Source organism: Pangasianodon hypophthalmus, chromosome 3 (assembly GCF_027358585.1).
Source record: "Pangasianodon hypophthalmus isolate fPanHyp1 chromosome 3, fPanHyp1.pri, whole genome shotgun sequence".
In the NCBI taxonomy this organism is placed as follows: domain Eukaryota; kingdom Metazoa; phylum Chordata; class Actinopteri; order Siluriformes; family Pangasiidae; genus Pangasianodon; species Pangasianodon hypophthalmus.
The window spans coordinates 9,992,008-10,010,679 of NC_069712.1; the positions used below are offsets into that span (position 1 = coordinate 9,992,008).

At 38.6% G+C, this 18,672-nt stretch overlaps 1 protein-coding gene across 8 annotated transcripts in view; it reads right to left on the bottom strand.

Annotated features, from left to right (window-relative positions):
- The window catches only part of LOC113544990 (sorbin and SH3 domain-containing protein 1), a 51,205-nt gene that overhangs the window by 14,517 nt on the left and 18,016 nt on the right, over positions 1 to 18,672 (bottom strand). For 7 of the 8 annotated variants that reach the window (XM_053232965.1, XM_053232968.1, XM_053232963.1 and 4 more), the window contains 6 exons: positions 17,283 to 17,312; positions 16,957 to 17,059; positions 16,144 to 16,258; positions 14,761 to 14,838; positions 6,312 to 6,361; positions 2,310 to 2,485 (listed from right to left, as the gene is read on the bottom strand). In XM_053232965.1, coding sequence (XP_053088940.1) covers positions 2,310 to 2,485; positions 6,312 to 6,361; positions 14,761 to 14,838; positions 16,144 to 16,258; positions 16,957 to 17,059; positions 17,283 to 17,312 — 552 coding nt within the window. The remainder of the gene's footprint in view (positions 1 to 2,309; positions 2,486 to 6,311; positions 6,362 to 14,760; positions 14,839 to 16,143; positions 16,259 to 16,956; positions 17,060 to 17,282; positions 17,313 to 18,672) is intronic. The other variant, XM_053232966.1, reaches the window with a different exon arrangement.

Sequence of the window (18,672 nt, forward strand, 5' to 3'; positions counted from 1 at the left end):
ACATACATTTACTGAGGACCTGACTAGTGTTAGTAAGTGTTTATAAGCACTGGCAAAACACTGGTGTCTCTCAAACACACTGTAAATGCACAATGCCATCCCATATGCGTATTAAGCTGATAAAATGTCCAGTGTCATATTTAAGATTAATGTGTTGCCTATAACAACGGTAAAGAGAGAGCATAATGTAACTTATACCACAGTGCTGTTGAATTTTTGATTCTGACTGGTCAGAAGGCATTGATTAATCTTCTATAACAGCAGCTCTGACAGCTGCATTTTTTTGTCTTCAAGAGACAGAGAAAAAAGAGAGGCTGATGAGGGAACAACTGTTTATAGCTGTTATTTCGTAAGTAACTTATTTCATGACATGCCACAACATTATATGTAACTGTAAATGGATAAAGCTTACAATACACCATTCTTTAATAAATAAACAATTGTTACCGTGGGCAAATTGCTGTGGTATAAGAGCAATAAAACACTTCAGAATATGCTATTATAGGAAAACAATCGACTTTGGGATGGTAACAGTAACTTCGCTTTGTCGTTTGCTATTTTTCTGTAATAGCATGCCTGTTGTGTTTTATTCCTTAGTTAATATACACACTAGTAATTAATTAATTAATTAATTACAAGACTAAACATCACCGCGATCCTGACCGGGATACTGAAGATGAATGGATGGATGATTAAAATACTAAACATGACTCTACATTACACCACCACGTAACAGACAACTGTACACGTTTTTTTTTTTTTTTTTTATAACATTCTCTTCACAAAACCTTTGCCGAATTCAGCACAATAAAATGTGTGCATAGATAATGTGTTTTATCTCTGAATAGCTTGGAGACAGTCGATGAGCACATGAGCGAGCTGCTTTGCCTCTGACTTATAATTAGTGCTGTGTTAACTATTAGAGGAAACAGTCCTCGTCCCCCCTTGTGTACCCCATTTCCACCCATCAAACCTCCCCCGGGCCACGTGTAACTCGAATTCCATCCCCTGACCTCAGTCTGACAGCTGACTTCCTCAAGCTTTGGCATCTCTGCATGCTCGGCATGTCCATCCCACCCCCGCGGCTCCAGTCACAAACACCAGATCCTCACATTAATCTACAGCAGCACCAGCTTTTCTTCACACTCCATATCAGAGCAGTCAGCACAGCCAGCGTCAGTCTCCACTGTAGGAGTGGAGTGATGTGAAAACTTCACGGTATGATAAGTGTCCAAGGCGAAATCAGTGTTCGGTATATTGTGGTATGCCATTAAGAGGATGACATGACCTCAAATCACATGTAACAGCACAGGTATTAAATTATTTCTGCAAAGAAACTGCTAGAACATTGTGGACTGTTAACAGGATCTCTCTTAGAATGAATTTCAGTATTAATACAGCATAAGTAATGTTATAGATTTAACACTGTATAAACCTGATTAATATATGTTCTGCTGGTGAAGTTTATAAGTGAGGCACTGGTAAATTGGTGGGTGAACATTTTTACCCACTGACCTGAGTTCAGCTGATTATCAACATTCAGTGTCATGTAATTTAATTTATGCTCACCTAAGTGCACATTTAGTTGTGGATAGGATAACTATTAATCAGTTATGTCAGGCGATAATGGGTTTAATATTACTGATGGTGGACTGATTCTGGAGTACATAGTTTGTTAATGTAGCTAATGCTGTAAATATTGCTAGTTAAAGGAAACAACTCAGAAGCACCATTTTTCAATGTTCACCTGTTTATTCTTTTAGTTTTGCTCCACCCCTAAAACTAGCATTTCAATGGCATCATTGTCTATATTTGTATGCCATACTGGTATAATGTCACTCCAAATGTCCAAATGTCTTACTCCAAAGACCCCTCCAGACCAGAGACACTGAGCATAGTTACCCACTATATCAGCTGTGTGTCTGGACCTTAAAGCCAAAAGCACACAGCCTCCGGTTGAGACACAGGTGACTAAAGGTCAGGCCAGACATCTGTTAGGTGTCAAGTGTGAAAAAAACTGTCAGCTTCAATGGAACACAGGAAGACAAATGAGCAGTGTTGCTCTAGCGATATTGTGGAGAAGGAATGTGATGATGATACGATGAGCAGGGTTAAAAGGAGAAGTCATTCGCTGCTCCAGCTTAGCAGGCCATTAACACAAGTGCTAACGTATATGTATCCAATGCAGGATTACCAGAAATACACACACATGCAAAGCGTATAATCTAGTTCACAGAAGCTTTAGCATTAGCGTTCCTGGACTCAGGTTTAACAAGGACATTGATGGACAGTGAAGGCTAGGATCCTACCTTTAGAAGAAGTACTGGGATGGCGTTTGTTAAGTGCTCGCAGGCCTTGCAGTGGGATGTCGCCACCCTCCAGGACACTTTTGTAAATGTGCCGATCGCATTCTGGAGCTGCGTGCTCAGCGCCAGCCGAGCCGCTCTCCTTCCCCGCCACACTGGGGCCCGGTTTACACGCCGGGCTGGCAGCACACAGAGAGACAGACAAAAATAATCAGATACACTCTACAGGCCTGATTAGCAAACAGTGGCATGTTTATCACTTATTTGTATCAGAAATACAAAATGAAAAGCAAACATCTTTTTGGAAGTTACTATTTATTACAGGTTTCTCCAAATTCACAGTTTTGAATATTATGTAGTATTCTATTCCCCATAAAATATCTATAGTATTATTATATTATTCGTAACAGGTCAATAAGAACTTATGTTCAAAGTCTTGGCGCAATCAAAGAAGGGCTTTTAATTTATCACCAATAGATATCGACATATATTCTGGCCACGGGTGATGCTGGGAATTATTTTTAGTCCTTCTGGGACTAATGTGTTTCTGATAATGCCTACTAAGTGAATCTCTTGGCTCTCTTTCAAGCCTGAGTGGTTGCACCTTGATATTGATGAGCAGAAACAGCTGCTTTATCCCTCATCCAAGCATTCCTGAGAGGCTAGAGGTTCGATGCTTCAAAAATGTGTCTAAAATTTCCCACATGGAGTTCATGGTGTAAATATGGACTTATTTTCCATGGATACTCCCCCAGACTATGCTATCTTGGATATGAGCCTGTTAGATTATGCACTATAAACAACCCTGGTAATAAAAGTACACAATACACCAGTAAATATGTCAAACTCTAAACAGACCCGGGTTTATATAATAATAAAAAGGTGAACAATAGAGAATACATTTATAAAATGATTTATTTGGTGGTGGAAAAATCTAGGCTATACTTAAACTAAATATAAATGCACACGGGAAGAAAATAAACAAATGATTTGAGAGTAGGTTTAAAGCACAAGAATGATTTCAGGCTCTAAGTTGAGGTCAGTGGTCTGCTGCACTTTTATCCCTGAAGGCTGCTTATTCACCAGTGTAATGAGTGCGGAGTCAGACCACATCCCTCAAACACACCCTCCTTTCATTGCTGCATGCATGCTAAAATCATTCAGGCTGAAATGTTCTGCACATTTTACTTCTCCTGAGCTACAACTCAACAAAAGCATTACTGTGTTTCCAAAACACTGCCCATTTTAACATATTCTTTAAATAGAGACTTGAGTGTTGCAAGATTAGACATAACTCAGATAGTATAAAACTGCACACAATTAGAGTACACAACTGGCCAAATGTTTGTAAGCTGTGTTAACTCTAAGAAGAAACTGTGCAAATATTTTAAGTCACTAAAACTCCTGCATTTCGACCCCCAAGAAAACATTCAGGGTCTAAGAACAGGCTAATTGGAAACATCCCCAAATCTGCAAGTGTCACCTCATTTACCTCATAAACCAAGCCGTGTGATCTGCATTTGCAAACTGATATGTGATAAGTTTTTATATTTTCTGATGTAAGAGCAAGCATTAATAAATCCCTGTCAGTTTTCTTCAGTTTCTTAAGAGTGTGGAAAACTGCTGCAGTGACAAGGTTTTTTTATTTTTTTTTTTTTAACTCTGACCAGTCTGCACAAGGAAATTAATCCTCCTGATAAAAGGTAATAATAACAAACATGCTTTGAAAAGTTTTGAGTGGCTTTAAGAGATAACAAACAGTAAAATGTTCACCCAATAACAAAATTTGAGTTGAGGATGGCAAAAATATGACATAGTACTTGATACCTGACATTTTAAGAATGTACATACTAGGATCGCTGAGAGAACATAAAGTACTGAAACTGGAAAAAACAAAGATTTAATTATCTACTGACTTATTACTTTGAGCAATAAAGAAGTTGGTTAATGTTATAGACGTTCTGACGATTACCCCTAGGTTCTAAAGCACTGATCATGACAAAATGTATCATATCATTTATCCTATCATCATATATATTACTAAATGTCTGCAGCAGTAGGACTCAACTAATTGACCCCTATTTTTTCCATCAAAATCTCCTTATTTATCTTTCATGACAGACTGCCATATTTAAGGCAGAGGTACCTATAGACTTAGTTAATGCAATCAGATGTGTTAAATGAGGAATTTGTTCATTTAGTAAAAAATTGATCAGTGTAAAAGACTTATTAATAAAGCATATGAAGGCTTTACTTCTCATATAATCTGTAAGAGTGAGTACAAATAGAACATTTTATATAAACTTATTGGTTCAATTAAATGCCAATAAATGTGTTGTTGGAAAATTGATTTACTTTTGGGCTATAGTGTACATATAATAAGGAGTCAGATTTTTTATTATTATTCATAAGTTTGTTATATTTGTTTATACTATCTAATAAAGCCCTGATTAATCACCCAGGTCCTAAATACCCTTTCAACTTTGCCATCAATCAGTATAACCACATAAAATCTAAAAGTAATGCCTTGTAATGAGTGCCTGATTACACAGGCTATGTCATTCACCAAGCACTAAAAGTGACACAAACACTTATGTGAAAATAGTGACAACTCCTAGAACACATCAGGTGTTTCACAGCATGCGGTGACTATCCATGTCCTGCCAGACGCCTGAGGAACCTGAGTGTCTGCCTGCCAGTTGCTGAGAGTGGAGATGATCTTACCAGATTTAAGCAGAATTAGAGCTCAGTCATACTTCACTACACACACACACAAGAGGAGCATGAAGACTTTCAATATAGGGAAAGGTTCAGCCACTTTTTATGGATTCTCCACTGGACAGAAATACTGCATTGTTCTAAAAATGGACTGCAAAAATGCTGGGTTTCAGTCTCAAATCCTGTAGCATTTCAGGAAAGACCATGTGCAAGCATATCATCCTCCACCTCCCCTTTTTAGATCAGAAGGCTAGCTGGTCTCATGGTTTACAACAAGAAAACTGGCGTCCAAATCATGTGGCTTTGGAAGAAAACAATAAAACCTTTAAAAAGATAAACATCCTCTAAGCATCACAGGCAATGCTCAAAACCAATGCCACAGATTCTTAAATGGTACATTACTTTGAACATGATTGAGTGGTATAATTTCCCAGACATCATTTTCTACAATTTATAACGCTGACCAAAGACAATAAACAAGTTACTATGACTATAAATCTGACAACAATGTAAAAATTACTGGTCTAATATAGTCACTGGGTGTCTAAATAGAAAACATTAAAGAGCTTTGGCATTTAAATTGCACCCTTTAATGCTATTTTTTAAGGCAGGCCTACACGGCACCATGGGTGTTTTAACACAGGAATGGAATGTTCTCCCCATGGGCTGTCAGGGATGTTTGTAGTACTTTCTACCATTAGACCATAGAACAATAAAAGCAATGGCTGTGGCAGGCTACAAATTCTTTTAACTTGTCCAAATAGCACCAGAAATCAACACAAACATTAGCAAAGCAGTGAGACGTAAGAATGTGCCCAGTAGTGTGACTGCTCCCTAAAAAGCATGTCAAATGGAAAACATGAGCCTAATAAAAAAGCTGCACTCCTCCATGGGATCCACAGATCAGGGTTTTGGGGGAATTCTACAAAGCCAATGGCTGGATTATCTTTCCCCAAAAGATATCCAGGTGTTATTTTCAGTCACTGGCCTCAGCATGGAATAAATCATCACATACTATCCATTGCCTCATACTATCCAATGAATTCCACGCCCCTAAAACACACATACACACACGCACACACACACACACACACACACGCTCATGTCAAGCTGTACTGGTATTACTGGGAGGTACTCAGGAAACAGGAGGGGTGGGGGGGACAGCGGTGGTCTCCTCTGTCCTGCTGAGAATAGACAGCTATTCTTCTACACGAGCACTGGAAATGAACAAGAGATGAGCATGCAGAATGTAGCGACAAAAGGGAAAAAAACGGAGCGTGGACTTACTATTGCTGCAGGTCGGAGGCTGTTTCCAAGGGAGTGAAAGAGGGGGCACTCTGCAACAAACCAAACAAAGAAGTCATTGATAGCTCCACAGGCTCAACTCTTCTGGCAGTTAGAAAAGGACAGGGCACGTTAGTCAGGCAAATTCACAGTCGCCTCTGACTCCAGTCTCCTGTGCTCAAAGCTCAAAGTCGTAAGGTCCTCTGGACGATGTGTAGCGTAGGGAAGCCAGCGAGTATTTTGGCCCGCATGCAAGTTAGGGGCAAAACAAGCGGCTGGAAGTGAGGGGTGGGGTTAGTGAGCGGTCTGTGGGGAGGGGGCTATCAGCAGCTCAGCCAATCAGCTCCTGTCTCTTACTCTAGCCTCTCTATTGTCTGCTATGGAGTCACTCTCATTATAGGCTGACCAGACTGGCAGACAATTAACCAGCTGGCGTGGGAAGGAGGCCAAATTACATGGGCAGGCACACACACACTCACATTTTCAGAATAGCATGCATTGCGTAAACCCATATCTGACATCCTGCACATATGTGCAGAGGTGTCATTAATAGTGTGCAAAAGGAAGTTTTCCTCTGGCCGTGCTTGTTGGCACATGTGCCAGGCCAATAACGTGGGGGCGGCTGTTATTACCAGGCAGCAAATCCAAACGGAAGAGAACAGACAGCCACTCAGCAGGGCCGCTGCGCTTTGAATGGTTTAGCGCCAGCTAATTTTAGGCCACTGTTTCTGTTGCTTTTCCCCAGGTGGACGTCACAGTGCACAAAAATAACGCACCTCAGGATAAAAGCACAACTGTTGTTTGCAAATATGATTGCCCAATCATGACCCACTAATGTCCCTTTTGGAGGAAACTGGCTTATGTGTTCACACACCCCCAGCTACACGTTCCTTCTCTAATCAACAGATAAATAGATGGACCCTGTGCTTACGTCTGTCTCACTGGTTGCCGGGGCAAGAAAGGTCACAAATAAACTTTGGACATGAATGTCAAGCTTTGTATTAGAATTTCAATCTGGCAGGTCTAAAGACTCTTCTATTTATAAATTAACATGCTCCAGAAGGTTCATTCTTCAAGGGCAACTGATATGTAGCTACTCATATCAATGGAAAAGGGCTTTCCTGTTCTCGTCCTACATGTCCATTTTGTTAATAGTAAATGAGAGGCAGGACACACTCTTGGAGCCTGTGTGTTTAATCAGGCTTGGTGCTGGTGCAGCAAAAACACAAACAGGAAGCATGCTTCAGGGCCTTATCTGAAGCAGTCTACGGCTGTCAAGATACCCAGATAGCATAAGCACAGTGAGCAAATGACAAGAAAGGGAAAGCCAATTATATTATGTTGTTCCGGCATTATGACAACTACAATAAATATAAATCCACTTTGACTCTTATCAGTCTATAGTTATTGCTACTGCACAAGAAGCTCTGGCAGATGTGTTGCTTTTCACCTCATGACTAAAAGGTCCCCTGTTTCCTATAAACACAGGGTGCAAGGCTGAGCGGGTAAAAAGAAAGGATTCTTCACTCCATATTTAAGCCATATATAATTCCTTAAACCCTTGGCTAATTATTCAGTTATAATCTTAAAGCATGTTATTCAGTAACTATGAATTCTTTAATAACCGGAGTGAAACGAATAGTCAGGGCACATAGTTGCATGAGCGAGGAATGTAAGTCTAGGAGTTTAAGTGATTAAAATGAGGGAATTTGCAAGTTTATGTAGAAGTGGGGGATCATAAGATTTAAGATCGTTGCATATCACTTACACCTACCATCAGCATTCATGAATCTGGTCCAGGATAAGAGAAAATAACATTATCCTTCATCTAGTTAAGGATGGCACGTAAAAGAAAAGAATTTGATTCCCTGATAAACATGAAAGATTGGATATCTATTTAAACTGAATTTCAACTTTCACCTAAGATTATGTAAGCCAGAGACTGACCAGAGACCTGACACATGAGAATGGGATCACAGGCCAGCTGCCATTCCCTGAAGCACTGAGCCAAACTACACACAGAGCTCATCATCCTGTCCCTGAGCATGACAATGTGCCTATAACACCAGAAGACCAGAGCACAAAACATTCCTAAGCTTGGCAGGTGATTTAGCAAATGTATATATGTGTTTATAATACTCAATAATAATCACCACGAGTGGTACTGTATAATGCAGCAGAGCGAAGTTACTTTTGCCACTCCAAAGGTGTTTAATCTGATTATTTTCCAATAACGTCATGCTCTAAAGTGTTTTAGTCCTCTTATATCGAAGCATTTTTTTGGAGAACAATTCATCATACTTTATATTTGTTTATAGTTACATTTAGTGTTATGGAACTTCCGCAAAACAATTTGGGTCACGTTATCAGTTATGGTACAACAGCTATAAACAGCCACTTCCTCACCAGACTCTTTTTTGTCTTTTAAAGTTAATAAGAGAAATGCAGCTTGTCATGTTTCCAAGGAACCACAAATTCCTGAAGACTCTCCCATGTTGGAAAAGTTACAGCTTTACCACTGATTGTTACTTTTACTGCTGAGACTGGAGACTCCTTCCAAAACTGCTAAATTAACTTTTTCTAAATGGAATTCTTCATCATATCAACAAATACAACAAATAAATTTTTTAAATCGAGGTATGTGGAGTGGCTGCCATACAAGTCGCTGTGTAAGTAGTTACTTTAGAAACAATAACATATTAGAATGAGAGCATTAATATAAACCTGTGACTTCTCTTGCAGCCAGAACTGTGGACAGAGCTGCTGTTATAGAAAATTAATCAACACCTTCTGACTAATCAGATTCAAGAATTTAACAGCATTATAGTAAGGCCAATTATAAAAGCCAATTACAAAGCCCTATGTAATTGGCTGCCTATTGCTATTGGAATCTGTACTTTTTCTTTGTTTTACTAGGCATCTATTTAATAAGCGTTTAACTTTATGTGGCCTTAGTAGTCTCCTTATGCTGTTATAGTTAATGTCAAATATCACTTAGCAGGAGGCATGACAGATTAGCCACCATTTAACATTGTCTCGACATCATCTGGAAGTTAAATTCCTCTGCTCTGACTATCAAGGCTAGTCATTGGAACAGTGTGTTAACATTGTTTGTCTGTTTTCATGTGCCTGTTTCCTAACAGGTGTTGCAGATGACTCAACAAAATTTACTACTTTTCTGCTGTATAAATAGCATACAATGTAAGTCAGTGTGATATGCACTTCAGCGTCACGCACAGGCACCATGAGGAGGAGCCATGATTCCATCTATAAAAGGAGCTTAGATAAAATAATACATTTTTCTCTTTTTTTCCTCTCTATAAAACTACCTGTTCACTCTGACAGCTGGAACACTATAAATAGCCCTGATCTAAAATAGCTGTAAACATGCCACAGAAAGGAAAAAAGGGCCATCGTGGGGAAAGGGGAGGGGAGGAGGGCATACCAGATGATGGTAAACATGACGACTAGCCTCAGGTTGCACACCACAGCAGGGGGGAGTGGGTCTGTGACACCACTCTGTGAGTCAGTGACAAGCGCCAGGCTACAGTAGTCACACTTCTCACACATAAACATCATGCACAAACAGGTGTTTGCCCTAAACGAGGTGTCGCCTGATATCAGTGTCGGTAGACTATATGCATCCATGTGGGGACAGAAATACCATGTAAACCTTTGCACAGGTTTTTTTCTATGTCTCAACAACCTGTTCAATTAAAATAACATTAATTTGGGACAGCATTTCTGATAATTATGCTCCCTGTATCAATAGCCCTAAGTTTAAAAAAAAAAAAACACACACACTAAAATGCAAGGGTAGACAAATGATAAATCCATTACCTAGCTGACCAGACAAGTGGAAGAACCAGTGTGCTGCCCAGCCCCATGTTTTGGTTGCCTGGAAATCTAATTGACTAGGCTAAAAATGGCAACTAACATAATATAATAGCATATGGCCAGCTAGTTAACTAATTATGTGCATTAATAAGGATTATAGTCTTTAATAACAGTATCCTCTCCTGAAATAGCACATCGTGTTTACGTCCTCAACGAAAAGTCAGCAAGTCGTTTGCTAACATTGAGCTGCTGTTTTCTCTCCCAGCAGAAGAGATATATGGCTGCTTTCCACTGCACGTTATTTTGCTCAGTGTTTTCACACACCTGTGTGCCCCTGATTTTGGAAAGATCATCTGTCATATGTGCAAGAAAATTCAGCAAGATAATTCGGTTAGTAAAAACTTTTCTACCATCAGCCGAAACTGTGTGGTGCAGCAGCTGATGGGATTAGAAGTGTGGTATATACTTGCAGCCCTGAAGTGTGTCTCACCATTACATTTAAAACATACACACCAAACTTTTTTTTTTTTTTTTTACTTTTTTAAAACTGTTTTTAGGGTTTAGTTTCTATCTGATTGTGGAACATACTTGTCCACAAGGCAAGTACAAATAAAAAGCTTATAGCCCAGAAACAAAATCTGCTTGTCCCATGTGAGACCTGGTTTGGAAAACTCCACTTTCTGGTCATGATTACAGGGTTTGTGTATAATCTTTGTTGAAACAGCATTTAAATTTGATATTAGATTTGGAATTATTTAGTTATGGCTGTCTAAATCCCTTCTCTTGCTATATTTTTGTTGACTTTACTAAACTGCTGGAAAATTCTGTCTGACTTGAGCACACTGGCTCAAGTAGTGTTAGGATATCTTCACTAATACATCAGCATGTGTGTCTTCCTCACATCCAGCCATAAAATTGGGAAAAATATGCGAGCGCCAAACATGGCACACGTTGTCGGGAAGAGTGAGACAGCCCCATCAGGACAGGGTTTTGGACTTCATACTGATGTCTGGACACTAAGACTGACTCAGAGCTGAGGTTACAGATAGCACTGATGACAGACCGGTGTTAAATACCAAACGTCTGAGCAAATGAGAAGGAAACATTACATCATGTGGCTCAAGGCATAATAATTCAGCAACTATATGGCTGCAGTCCTGGACAGCTGGACTCCAGTATGGTTTGGTGATTTCCCTGTTTAAAGACACCTGATTTAACTCACCACACACTGCATTTAGTAGCTGTGTTAAGGCATCACCAATCTCTGCTGCTCATCAGCCCTCCTGTAATTGGAGTGTTGAACCCTTGCAAGCTAATTCAGGGTAAATGTGTGGCAACATGGATCTATTAAGTACAGTTCAGTTTATCCTTAAGACATAAGACAGAAAAACAGTAAATGGGATAGTAAGATTAAAAGTGGAATCACTGATTTTTAAGTCAGAAGACTTGCCAACAATATTTGGCAAAAAGACCCCTGCAGATTCTTGCAGCTGTCAATAAAAATATCTGCTCAGAGGAGATATCCAGTTTTTTAGCACTCCAGGCTCTGTAAACTGGATTATAAAAGAAACCATGTGGACCACCTACTTCCAATCAGTCAAGTCAAGGAGGCAATCCTGACAATTCAGAAAGTTCCCTTTCTTGCCCTAGCATTCAGGTGTTCTAACCTAGACATGATTTTGAGGGTGTAACTTTGGAGGGAACACTGAAGGCTGTGGAATTTATTTGTCTGATTTTTGAGCTATCTTCCATTAAAGCTGCTGAATAACAAGATGTTTGTATATGAAATTCACATGACTTTTTTGCAAACACCTAAATGCCTTTCTTCACTGGAATTTCTAATCAAGACTCGTGGAGTGAAAAGCGCTACATCCCGATCACCTTGGGGTTTATTGTAGGACATGTCACTGTGCCAAAGTGTGAACCAGTGTGCTATCAACTCCCAGGTGCTGAGTTGCTGACAACGCTGAACAGGCACGCTGCCATTGAAAGCCTAGTGATGGCCTTTTCTCCCACATCGAGTGCAAGCCGTGTGTTCGGCAGGTCACAAGTTTACCTCTTTCTGCTATCAAGGACAGATAAAACACCTACAATAAAAACCATAAAAGCCTAATAATTACAAGGCTGACCATGTCCTAGTGGAAGGTCATGGGAGAATGGTCAAAGCAGCTGGGATAAATGACAGAATATTCCTGTTGTTTATACGCTGTTCTTTTGAATAAAACACGGGAGGCAACAGATAGCAAGCGAGAGCAACGCAGACAACTTCAACCTGAATCAAGCCTGTGATGGTAAAGAATTATTCTGAAGTGTGCTTTGGTTTCAGATGATAGTACAGTTGAGATTTTTCTGATTCACATTTTAAAATATATTTAAAAAGATGGAAATGATGGAAAAGTATTGATTTACAGTAAGACACAGAATAGTTAACTTAAAAAGATTTATTGTGTCCCAAATGCTATGGTTTGATGACAGAGTTCTTAGAATTCTTGCTAACAAATAAAGGTTATTGAGAAGAATATATATATATATATATATATATATATATATATATATATATATATATATATATATATATATATATATATATATATATATATATATATATATATATATCAGGTTGTTTGTCACAGTGTGCATAGAAAGTGTGACAGAAAGTAGAGCTGCTAAAAATGTTAGTCATATCTTTTGTGCTTTGTTTAGTAGCTAGTTAATAACCTGCTTGTTAATTTGCTAATTAGCAGCTGTAGAAGTTTGCAGTCAACATAACGGAGCTACTGAGACTGTGGGGAAATCACATGTCACTAATTTTGTGCTTTATTTCATCATTAAATCATCTTAGTCATATATTTCCAAACCAGCTCATTGCTCATAACCATTTCTTAGTATTAACACTGACGAATGTATGCAGTGCATTACTCATTATGGAACATTTGAAATAACTACTCAACTATCATGCAGTCTTGTTAGAGCAGACTATGTGTGCTCTTGTGTTTGGGATGTTTCCTAAAATGGCTGGCGTTCTAGTAAAAATGCTAACTAATCATGAATCTTGTGTTTGGGACAAAGCAGTAGAAGCATCTAAGGCTCATGTCCTGAAGGACCACTAAGTCTTGCCTGATTTAACTCATACAATTCAATTAGCTGGATAATTGCAAATTCCTTTATGAGTTGAAGTGGGTGTGTTTAAGGAGGGTAAACACTAAACTCTGTAGTCCCAAACACTTAAGAAGACCAGAGTGGACTGCACCAACAAATCTCATGCTGTAACCTGAATTAAATAAAAGTTGATCTATTAATCCGGTTGCACCAAACTTTAAATCTTGTCTGTTTATCCTGATTACCGTTAATCCTGTGGCTCTATTTCAAAAATGTAAACCACCTCACCATCAAGATTAATCCCAAGGTTGTTTAAATTTCTGAAATAGTAGTATATACTGTATAAGATCTACCTTACCTTAGTTTTCAGTGTCAAAAGGAAACCAAATGATAATAGCGGATAGTAAGAATTATTTCCAGCTCAGTGTTTGAAACAGAACTTAATATTTTAAAAAGTGGCTGATTTGTTAAGCAAATAAAGTGGTGCTACACTAAACTGAATAATTTCATCCTAGTTGGTACAACCTATCCCTAACTTTTAGTGTTTTTCTCCTCAAAAACACCTGTAAAGTCTGAAAATACTGGAAGTTGAGAATTTAGAGTTACATATGAAAAAGGAGGAGGTGGTGTTCTGCATTTTTACATTAGAAATTTATCTTATTGGTCAAAATACAATTTCCAAAGATCACTAATAGTTTTTATTTTCCACATTTACTAAGTCATCATCAGTAATTTCAATAAGATGTTCGTTTATCAATCATGATGAAACAACACCTCCATGTTGGACAAATTTCATGGAAATGTCTTGGCCTTGAGAATGAGAGACATCATCAGGCAATGTGGACAAGACACAGATGTTGATGGGGAGATGAAGTCATTACTGTGGAGGGAAAAGGGCTGAGGTAAGGGTAGCGGATGTCTTCACAAACAGACACAAATATGTTTAGGGTATGACATGCACTGGCTCAGCCACTATATGTCCAAAAGTTTGTGGACACCTGACCATCACACCCACATGTGCTTTTTGAACATCCCATTCCAGATTTAGTCCTCCCTTTGCTGTTATAATAAACTCCATTCTTCCAATAGATTTTCAAGTGTGGCTGTGGGAATTTGTGCTCATTCAGCCACTAAAGTATTAGTGAGATCAGGCACTGACGTCGGCTGAGGAGTCCTGGGTGCTGTCGGCATTCCAGTTCATCCCAAGGGTGTTCAGTGGGGTTGAGGTCAGGGCTCTGTGCAGGCCACTCGAGTTCTTCCACACCAAACTTGGCAAACCATGTCTTCATGGATCTTTGCACACAAGGGCGTGGTCATGCTGGAATAGGTTTGGGCCCCTTAGTACCAGTGAAGGAAAATCTAAATGTTACAGCATACAAAGACATTCTATACAATCGTGGGCTTCTAACTTTGTGGCAACAGTTTGAGGAAGAACCACATACGGGTGTGATGGTCAGGTGTCCACATACTTTTGGCCATATAGTGTATATGGGTCACATTAACACGGACAACTTACCGTTTTGCCAAACTCCATCTCTGAATAGAATCTATACCATGGTTCATTCTCTAAATCTACATCTTCAGGGGTTAAGTCCTGAGTTTACAAAGGCATGGCCACAAGGAATGGAGGACAAAGAGAGAGAAAGAGAAAGAGGACAGTTCAAAATACAAAGATAATGAGACGGAATGATGCATTGTACATGAAAAACAGGTAAAACATTCCAGTTTGCTGGGATCGCTCCAGGCGTATAAGCAAAATGTTTAAGGAGGATGAGACTAACACTAAATTGGATTAGATTTCTGCTTGTTTGAATGTCTGGTTTATATCAGCGGTCATGAGAACAGGAAACAGGAAATAAGCAACTTCTTTAGACAATGCTGTGAAGTAGTGAAGGAAAGAGGCCCCTCATGGAATAATTTGTCATGGAATAACAACTGTCTTACTGTGTTTTTACTGTGTTTTTATTGTTCAGGAATTAAAATTGGTGACAGAACATCACTAAATGAATAATCATACCTCAAGTTCAGTTAGTTCTCTAATTATTTTTATTATTTTATTCTGAGCAATTATTATTATTTGATTGATATTTTGTGTGTAATTTTTATGTTATCACTATTCTATACAGCAAATAAAAAAAAAACAGAGCTTAAGAATGAAAGAGCTTATTTTGCCCTAGATTGGTGCTGACCAATAAATATATAAATACTTTCCTTAAAAAGACTCTTTCCTAGCCTCAGTAGTGAGCAATGTAATAAAAGACACTCAAAACTGATCGAACAGACCACAATCTTCAGAACGCAACTATGATTGCCGCCATATGTCATCAGAGGCATTACATAATAACAGCAGTTCACACTCTGAGTCATGTTTCCAAGGGCCTGAAAGGCCGAAAGAACCGCCTACAAACACACACAAAACCCTGACAGCTGGGAAGGAGGGAGGGAGGCGTTGGTTTTCATGGAAAGCTGACACTCTTTGCATGCCTGACATGCGTTATTTATTCACGATCTTCCTTACACGTGAACAAAGTGTCATCTTTACACTGTCTATGAGATCAAATTCTCAAACATTCAGTGAAGTATGGTGGAAAACAGCTACCACATTTTATGCTGATCTAAAAGTAAAATGGAAACGCAAGACAGAATTGACCTACTTCCTCACTCTCTGGAGGGAGTTACGGATTTTTTAGACAGAGATGACTACAACATGATGAGGTCGCGATCTACTCATCATTACCCAGAGGACTGAGGCAGAGCCTCAGCTGTTCATGCTGCTCTCGTAAGCAAAGCAGGGAAAAAAACAGCCCTTAGAGTGTCACTGCATCATGCACACACTCCCCAGCCGAGCCGAGCTTAAGCACATACACTAACACATGCACGGACACAGAGCGCATCGTACCGGCCTCTCCGCCCTCAGCACAGACGACTTCCCAGGCTCGTAGTCGAAGATGCTCCTGGGCTCAGCACGATACTTCCTGGTGTCCACCTTCTTGTCAGGGGGCTCCCACTCATTTCTGCAGGGGACGAAAGAAGGAAAGAACCAATCCGGGGTGAAGAGATGGGGTTGCCATGGTGACCAACAAGGGCGCGTTCTGCTTGAGCATCCTCATGTTTTCATACACATGGATTCTCTTTAAATGCCACACGTTTTTCAATCAGCCTCTGCACTTGTTATAATGGAATCACAGCAATGGGAAGCAGAAAATGTTTTATACTTTGTAATGGCTTTGCAAGGGTTTGGATAATTGCTATATGAATACATTTAATTCATGTTTATGTTCTGTTGGGGTTGACCCATTTTCAGTTTTTGCTAAAAATTTAAATAGGCTTGGTGCAGTTTCTCTAACAAACCTGACAAATGTTTTTAAAATCCTATTTCTCTTGTACAGCTTAGGTTCAGGTCATTTTAACAAGGCGAAATTACTTTAAGTGTAAAAAAAAAAGGACCATCATTTTATGTCTATTTCTTAATACTGTTTCATGCTCAAATTTCATGAAAAATAGATATTAGCATAAGATCAGTGTATTAATTGTATTCCTATAATTAAAGAGGGGGCCTAAAAAAATATAACATAACCTGCTAAGTAGTAAATATAACAATAGGCCTGAATGTATCTTTACTTTAATCTCTAGATACTCCAATCTTCAGATAATATACGTCACAAGTACAATATAAAATCACATTGCTCAGTCTTTCTGAACGTGTGCTCACCTTTCTGGCCGTAGAGAAGACGTTCGAGTTGGCATAGAGACTCTTCGTCTTGACTGTGAGCTGCCCATGTCTACAGCACTTTTAGACCGAGGAACACTTCTCCCTGGACAACAAAGACCAGAGGAGTGTACAATACACAAAAAAATAAAAGCCCCAACCTCAATACATGGCACACACACTACAACTGAAAGCCATTCCCTGAAAGCACAACAAAAAATCCACATACTTACATTTACTTAACATACAGTTTACCAAAAATATGGACAAGATAGTTGTACAAGTTCATCTACATTATAAGTATATAAAGAAAAATCCTACATATTTACCATAGTCATCCATATGTGAAGAGTTGTCATCTGAAAAAGAGATAAAAATCAGCAAGAATAAATGCCTGTACTGCCTGTACTATCTGTTTATTTACAAAGAAAGGTTGTCTATCATTGTTCATTTACATGGTACTAGTTATTTAACAAATAAAATCAATATCAGCAGTGTATGATTAGGCCTAGAAGAGAGACAGTACATTGTGGGTCAGTCATACAAAGTGAGAAATAAATATTTTTTTGAACCATGGTTAGTTTAATTACATATTTAAAAAGTTTGTGTTTCACAACGAAATACAAATAAGATGTTCAAATACATATATAGTTATTTAGTAACTACATAAGGAATAAAACTTGACAGGGTATGTAAAATAATAAATGACAGGGTGTAATGTACCCCGAGGCAGAGCAGAGTTACTGTTACCACACTGACATTGATTATTCCCCTATAACAGCATGTCCTGAAGTGTTTTATTCCTCTTACACCACAGCAATTTGTCAACAATTGCAATATTTAAAAAATGACACATTTTAGCAATTTGTAATTACATTTAATTGGTGTGAAATATGCACAAAGCAAGGTAGTTTCTGATATCACTTAAATTCTGTCACCAGCCACACTTTTTTTTCTCTTGATGTTAATAAGACGAAAATGCAGCCGGTCAGGTTTCCGAGAAACCACAAAGCTCAAAGTCCTGAAGACCTTCCTGCATAAAATTTAAAAGAACAGCTTTATTTCTTACTGTTACAAAGCGCTGACACTAAAGACTCCTTCCAAAAATGCTAAATAATTTTCACCATATCAGCATGTAAACACAGTTTTAATCTGCCATACAAGTTCCTGTAAATGAGCTGTAACTATAGAAATAATAATTATAATATTAGAATAAGTGCATTAGTATAAACCTGAATTACAGCCGGCACTACTGTCAGAACTGCTGCTATGGTAAATTAATCAACACTTTCTGACTAATCAGAATTGAGAATTCAATGGTGACGTGGTATTATATGAATTATTCAGAACCCAGAAATAAATGTTTTTAAAATATGCAATAAATATAACTGAACTGTCCCAAAATTGTTCTCACTGTAGAATTTGTCCTAATATTTTTTCTTCTCATTGTAAAATGTTCTGAAGTACAGTGAAACTTTCTGTGACTCTTATATACAGTAGGTGGAAACTGTGTAGATTAGCATCACTTGTAAAAGCTATTATCAGCATCTACAAGTCTTAAATTTCAGGTCTAGTCAAGCCAGTAGATGGTGATGTTTCTCAACAAGTAACAACTGTTTTAAAACCTGGGCCTTAGATACTACACAGGTTACAAACTGAGCAAAAAGTCACAGAAAATATGGCTGTGCACTTCACACTCTCCACTACCTGCAATTTCAA